The sequence below is a fragment of the Chaetomium globosum genome, genomic scaffold (assembly GCF_000143365.1).
Source record: "Chaetomium globosum CBS 148.51 scaffold_5 genomic scaffold, whole genome shotgun sequence".
Classification (NCBI taxonomy): domain Eukaryota; kingdom Fungi; phylum Ascomycota; class Sordariomycetes; order Sordariales; family Chaetomiaceae; genus Chaetomium; species Chaetomium globosum.
In genome coordinates this window covers 1,774,068-1,780,628 of record NT_165980.1, presented here as the reverse complement: position 1 = coordinate 1,780,628, position 6,561 = coordinate 1,774,068, and the positions used below count along the sequence as shown (strand labels likewise).

Genomic DNA, 6,561 nt, shown 5'->3' with positions numbered 1-6,561 from the left:
CCCAGATTATGTCTATCGAGACGCACCGTAATGACCCGCCCCCTCCCCCTGTACACAGTACGCGTGGGATCGTGCGGTGGGGAGGGAGATGGGGAGGTGTCGCCGGCGAGGGTTTGGTTGGGCGGGCGGGAGGGTAGTGAAGAGGTTCCGGCTGGGGTGAGGTGGCCGCCGGTGGATGGGGTGGAGGGGGTGAAGGGGTATGAGGTTGGGTTGAAGGAGAACGTGGGCGGGGCGGGGGATGTGCCGATTCGGTGCCATTGTGGTGGGATCGATTTGGTGCTGCGGGCGGGTGAGGCGCAGAGGGAGTTTCAGGAGACCCAGCGGCAGGGTGGGGAGCTGCCTTGGTTTATTGACCCTACCACGCACAAGGGGCTCGGCTCGCTGGATGCCTGCGACTCGTGCCGGACGGCAGCCGGGTCTGAGGTGTACAACTGGACCTTTGCGAAGCTCAAACATATCTCGTTCGCGGGGGCCAACCAGGAGGGCTTCCCTGCCGATACTCTGCAGCTGAAAGCTGCTACCGAGCTAAAGGATGGTGAGGGCCGCGATCCCAGGCTCGGTGCCATCACGTTTTACGCCAGTTCACCCGACGTTCAGCGGTACTTTTGCGGCAGGTGCTCAGCGACCTTGTTCTATGCTGTGGATGAGCGACCCGACATCGTGGATGTGGCAGTCGGGTTGCTGGACTCACCCGATGGTGCGAGAGCTGAGAGCGCCATCTCGTGGTCTTTTGGGGGTGACATGACTTGGAGGCAAGACATGATCGATACATGGAGGGAGGGGATGTTGCATGCAGTGGAAAAGGAGGTAGAGGACTGGAGGATCGAAAGGGGCTACCCCAAGCATTGGCGCAGAGTTGCAAGGGAGGAAGCTGAGAAGAGTGGTCGAAAGTGAGAGACCTAGACTTCCAAAGACTGCGGTCTGTCTGATGCGTTTGAGATCAAAGCTTTCACTTAGCCTACGCGCTCTGCACTCTGTCGCCACTTGCAGAGTAGCAATTCATGAGTTTCAATTTCATTCTAGCTAACGTACCTATAATATGCCCCGCGAATCCCATTTGATCGTGTTAGAAATCTCAATAAAAATAAGCAAACATAGCCATAAAACGAAAAGGGGAACACCCCCTACAGCAAAACAGCACGTCACCTGTAGGATTCGAACCTACGCTCCCGAAGGAACTGCCTAACATGCTAACTGTTGATTAGCAGGGCAGCGCGTTAACCACTCCGCCAAAGTGACCGTTCTGAGACACAGAGGAGTATAGTTACTTGATGTTGGGCCATACCTGATGTTCCATCGGCAGCAAGCGAAGCATCTGGCTGGCTGGGCCCCCGTGATCCACCCATAACACTTGAAGGGCTTACACTACAACAGTCAAACATTAAGTCAAGACTGAAACTCCAGCTAGAGGGGCATGTCTGCTGATACTTCCAAGACTCCAATCATACAAGTGTGTATAAAATGCCTGACTAACGGTCGATCTTTGCTCCAGATCTAAGCCTCTCATCCCTGCTTCTAAACTAGACCCAGAAGCTGGATAAACGTAAATGTTCCTTTGTCTGAAGGATAGAAAGGTATTTACTTCAAACTTCATTGGCTTTCATTCTAAAGGATGCGAGGGAACCCACCCACTCTCTTCGTGATCTCGACCAAGTTACCTAAACAAGTTACTTCCCCCATTAACTAGTTCCACTCCATACGACCCTGGCTAACGCTCCTCGCTCCTCCAGATTTCCCCTCTCGCCCATTGACGGAAGTGTTAAATCCGGGAACCGGGTCGGTCGATATCCCAACCATGTCAGGTACTGCGACTGGGGGCCACATTAACGATTTAGCCATCGAATTTACCGGCCGGTTGGTATCGATGCGCCCGAATCAACTAAAAGACCGCCAGCGTAAACAACGATCAGCCGTCTTGGCATAGCGGTGGTGATGCGGGCATGCATATTCGAGCAGGAGGCCGTGGCAAGATAGGAACAAGAAGGGATATATATTTCACCAGGGGCCCGTTCCCAAGCTCTAGATGCCTTACAGTTCTCTGATCCAGAGCTCATGGGCTATTAATCAGTAGTTTCTCCATTGCCTATTCCACTCCACCATGAGACTCGCGTCTGGCTTGACGCTGGCCCTGGCCGGGTCAGCAGCGGCGGCGAACTCAACCTACTACAACCCGATCCTCCCCGGCTGGCACTCGGACCCATCCTGCATCCACGTCGACGGCACCTTCTACTGCGTCACCTCCACCTTCATCTCCTTCCCCGGCCTCCCCATCTACGCCTCCAAGGACCTCATCAACTGGAAGCACGTCAGCCATGTCTGGAACCGCGAGTCCCAGCTCCCCGGCTACAGCTGGAACACCCGCGACCAGCAAGACGGCATGTACGCGGCCACCATCCGCATCCGCGACGGCACCTTCTACGTCATCTGCGAGTACCTCGACGTCGAGGGCAAAGAAGCCGGCGTGCTCTTCCGGACCACCGACCCCTTCGACGACGCCTCCTGGAGCGACGCCGTCACCTTCCCCGCCCCCAAGATCGACCCGGACCTCTTCTGGGACGACGACGGCACAGCCTACGTCGCCACCCAGGGCTGCCAGCTCCAAGAAATGAACCTCGACACGGGCGAGATGGGGCCCATGATCCCGCTCTGGAACGGCACGGGCGGCGTCTGGCCCGAAGGGCCACACATCTACAAGCGCCCCGATGGCTACTACTACCTGATGATCGCGGAGGGCGGCACGGCCACCGACCACGCCATCACCATCGCGCGGTCGAAATCCCTCACGGGGCCGTACACCCCCTCCCCCAACAACCCAATCCTCACCAACCGCGGCACGGACGAGTACTTCCAAACCGTCGGGCACGGCGACCTGTTCCAGGACGCGGCCGGCAACTGGTGGGGCACGGCGCTGGCGACGCGCTCGGGGCCCGCGTACGAGTCGTACCCGATGGGCCGCGAGACGGTGCTGTTCCCCGTGACGTGGCGCGACGGCGACTGGCCCGTTCTGCAGCCGGTGCGCGGCAGGATGGAGGGCTGGGCGCTGCCGCCGCAGTCGCGCGACGTGCCGGGCACGGGGCCGTTCAACGCGGATCCGGATGTGTATGATTTTAAGGATGCGGCGGAGGAGCTGCCGAGGAATTTGGTGTACTGGCGCGTGCCGAGGGAGGGGGCGTTCTCTGTTGCCGAGGGTGGAAAGGGGTTGCGGGTGGTGCTGAATAGGAATACGCTTGCTGGGCTGCCGGGTGGTTCGGAGCCGGAGGCGAGGGCGGTTTCGTTTATTGGGCGCCGCCAGACGGATAGTCTGTTTACGTTCAGCGTGGATCTAGACTTTGAGCCGGTGGCTGATGGTCAGGAGGCGGGTGTGACGGCTTTCTTGACGCAGAATGCGAACCTGCAGTTGGGTGTGGTGCAGGTGGATGGGCAGCTGAGCTTTAGGTTTAATGTGTCCGGTGAGGTGAAGGAGAGCGCTGTGCCGAAGGCGTGGGCGGGCGAGAAGGTCCAGCTGGGGATCAAGATGGCTGAGCCCACCGAGTACACCTTCTCGGCTTCGCTGGCGTCTGACCCCAAGGAAAAGGTTGAGCTGGGCACGGCCTCGGCCAAGTTGTTGAGTGGTGGTTCGGGATCGTTCGTCGGGACCTTGGTCGGGGTGTATGCTACCTGCAATGGTGCTGGGGAGGGTGTTGACTGCCCCGCTGATACGCCCAATGCGTACTTCACGAAGTGGAGATATACCGGAGACGGACAGTACATCACGGAGACCGAGTTGGCTCCTCGTGAAGGCAAGGGCAAGGGAAAGGGCAAAGGCAAGGAGGGAAAGGGGAAAAAGAGGAATAGCCTGGTTCTGTAATGATTGGTATCAACAGACCGGCAAATGGTTCATATAAATTATTGATACTATTAGTTTTACGCCTCTCTTGCGCGTGAGTGTCCCATTGTGTTTGCTCTAACCTTTCCTGGGCGTGCTCATCAGGGGTCATTTCCGTCACGGGCGCTTCTCAAACACCAACTGCGCACCATCCTGCAACAAGAGTTAGCACAGCGGTTAATCAAGATTCCTGGAACGAGCACTCACCATAGGAAACAGTGTCGCAAAGACACGAATCTCCTCCGACTTCTCCGTGGCCACATGCTTCCAGTTCAGCTCCAGAGCCGCCTTCCCAATCATGGCCGCCATAGTGAGTGGCACATATCTCCTCGCGAGGCAGTCATGCGCTCCAGCGCCAAACACCAGCCAGTTCTTGGTCTTGGATTCAGCATCCCCAGTAATCCACCTGTCGGGATCAAACGTGTCCGGGTTGGGATACACCTTGGGGTCGTGCAGCGCGGGATAACACGACGGGATGACCATGGCACCCTTGGGGACCGTGTAGTCAGGGGTGATGGGGAAGGCCTTGGTCGCCAAGTACGGAACGAAGATGACCGGTGGCCTGTATCGCAGCAGCTCCTTGACGACGGCCGCGGTGTAGGTCAGAGACTCCAGCATCGCCAGGTCAAACGGCTTGTTCCTGTCTCCGCCCCTCGCGGCAAGGTTCTCCTCGCGTAGCCTGTCCAACACATCAGGACGCTGGGCAAGGATCTGAAACAACCACGTGGTAGCGCTGCTGGAGGCGTCCTGCGAGGCAAACAAAAAGGTGAACAGCGTCTCGGAGATCTCCACATCGGTAAACTCGCGGATTAGATTCGACGGCTTCTCGACGTCCGTCTCCCCCGCGGCGACGCGCTCGCGGTAGCGGTTGGACTCGAACATGTGGCGCACCCAGTGGTCGACGATACACGTCGGGGCGGCGCCGGTGGCCATGTTGCGCTTGCAGGCGGCGGCGCACTTGGCGAACTCGGCGTGCACGGCGTCGGCGGTGCGCTTGCCGCGCCAGGGCTTGGTGAAGGGGATGTAGATGGAGAAGGGCACGTTGACGAGCTCGAGGGCGGCCGTGGCCTGGTAGTAGTCGTCGGCGATCTTTTTCACCGCCGCTGGGGAGATGTAGTCGCCGAAGAAGGTGCGGCAGGAGAGGGCGCAGTTGATCTCGCGGAAGAGGGTCATGAAGGGGAGCGGCTGGTTGACGTTGGCCTGGCTGGCCGCGACGAACTTGTCGAAGTAGTCGGCGAACACCTTCTCCTGGGCGGGCAGGTAGGTGGCCATGGCTTTGTTGGTGAAAAGGGGAGTCAGCCCCCGGCGGTACTCGGCGTGGGCCTTGCCCTGGAGGAACACCCATGCTTTATGGCCAAGGATGTCTTTTGCGAGTGGCACAATGCACGGTTCGGTGTAGGTTGGGGACTTGAAGACCTTGTGGGCGAGTTCGCGGTCTGAGGCGAGGACAACGAATCTGTTGCAACAGGCGTCAGATTAATGTGTATAAGGGGAACGTGGAGACATGGTAATACTTGTGAAAGACAGAGACGCAACTGAGTGGACCGCTCGCCCATTGTGCTAGATATGATTCGAATTTTGGATGCAAAGCTTGGATGAAAGGCCCGGTCAAGGGAACCTTGAACCGAGGACCTGTGATAGAACCTTTTCGATACAAGTACATGACTTGCACAAGGTGTTAACGATTCCGTAGGGTCAGCTAGCTTGCGAGGTCACATACCTTGGTCATAAACCACCAGTCCGAGCAGAAGCGTGATAACGTACTGCCATGCAGACCATTCTGCAGTTATACCCACAACACCATCCCGAAACTGCCATGATGAACTCCCGGAAGCCAACCCTGAGGAGCTCATGAGCAGCTCGGGGGTTGAGCTGGACGCGTTGACGTGGTCAGCAGCCATCTTGAAATCGGGGTTGAAGAGACAAACTTCCCACCACCAAATTGTGGAAAACCGGACGCTTCATACCTTTTTGACTTACACACTTTTCGGCCCCGAGATAGGGGTGTCGGGGTTGGTCCTCCGGGCCGCCGGAGAAGCTCCAATTTCAACTGCCGAAGTAGGACTAGACTCCGAATACTGTGTGTAATTCAATGCCAAGGCCATGAAATCGGAGACTAGTCCTATTACGGCCAGGTTGGAATGGTTCTCGCCTTTTCGTGGTCTGCTCATCCACACCTTCGTTCCTGGCCCGCTTCCGTTCGTTGAGACGCTGAAGCAAAGATTCAGAAACGTCCACGAAATCTGCAAATTTGCGTCGCGTTATCGCCGGGTTGCCATTGATCGAGCGGTGGCCGGTTTGAAACGACACCAAGCCGTAGATCATCCCAAAATCCTCGTGTAGGACAGCAGTGGAAACATCTCCATCCTTTCGACCTTTCCTGGTAACGACAGCCCGGTTACAACTTGTTCACTCACATATTCCACCCATTGTTACCTGCACTACGAAATAGGTTAGTCTGGAATTCCTTTGCACCTCCTTTAGTGCCAACTTCCATCAGGGACCACCTGAACCAACCCCGCAACCAGCTTCCACCCTCTAATCTCCCTCCCGAAATGCGCCGCACTCTCCGGCGGTCCTGGTGCTGCTTGTGCCAAGTCCAAGCACAAGTTGCCGATCTTCGGTACACCCCGGTTGCTCTCGCTGCACCAAGCGGAGAGTGCAGTGTGTGTACGCGAACGAGCCCCTGACCGCGG

At 57.5% G+C, this 6,561-nt stretch overlaps 4 protein-coding genes and 1 non-coding gene across 5 annotated transcripts in view; 3 read left to right on the top strand and 2 right to left on the bottom strand.

The window, feature by feature from the left end:
- Positions 1–30: 30 nt before the first annotated feature.
- Positions 31–894, top strand: CHGG_07395 (uncharacterized protein; the record flags this gene model as incomplete). Its single annotated transcript, XM_001225050.1, has 1 exon — positions 31–894. One exon carries the CDS (start codon positions 31–33, stop codon positions 892–894), a length of 864 nt encoding a protein of 287 aa, XP_001225051.1.
- Positions 895–1,140: 246 nt separating this feature from the next.
- CHGG_11275 lies at positions 1,141–1,239 on the bottom strand. Its single transcript has one exon. It is a non-coding gene; the product is annotated as a tRNA-Ser (tRNA).
- An 859-nt stretch (positions 1,240–2,098) lies between these two features.
- Positions 2,099–3,847, top strand: CHGG_07394 (uncharacterized protein; the record flags this gene model as incomplete). Its single annotated transcript, XM_001225049.1, has 1 exon — positions 2,099–3,847. The coding sequence occupies one exon, from the start codon at positions 2,099–2,101 to the stop codon at positions 3,845–3,847; it is 1,749 nt and encodes a 582-aa protein (XP_001225050.1).
- Positions 3,848–3,982: 135 nt separating this feature from the next.
- Positions 3,983–5,137, bottom strand: CHGG_07393 (uncharacterized protein; the record flags this gene model as incomplete). Its single annotated transcript, XM_001225048.1, has 2 exons — positions 3,983–4,018; positions 4,073–5,137. 2 exons carry the CDS (start codon positions 5,135–5,137, stop codon positions 3,983–3,985), a joined length of 1,101 nt encoding a protein of 366 aa, XP_001225049.1.
- A 1,283-nt stretch (positions 5,138–6,420) lies between these two features.
- CHGG_07392 (uncharacterized protein) overlaps positions 6,421–6,561 on the top strand; it is a gene marked incomplete at both ends in the record, with an annotated part of 1,667 nt that continues 1,526 nt past the window's right edge. Inside the window, one exon of the mRNA XM_001225047.1 lies at positions 6,421–6,529. Within this exon, the coding sequence (XP_001225048.1) occupies positions 6,421–6,529 (109 nt within the window). The remainder of the gene's footprint in view (positions 6,530–6,561) is intronic.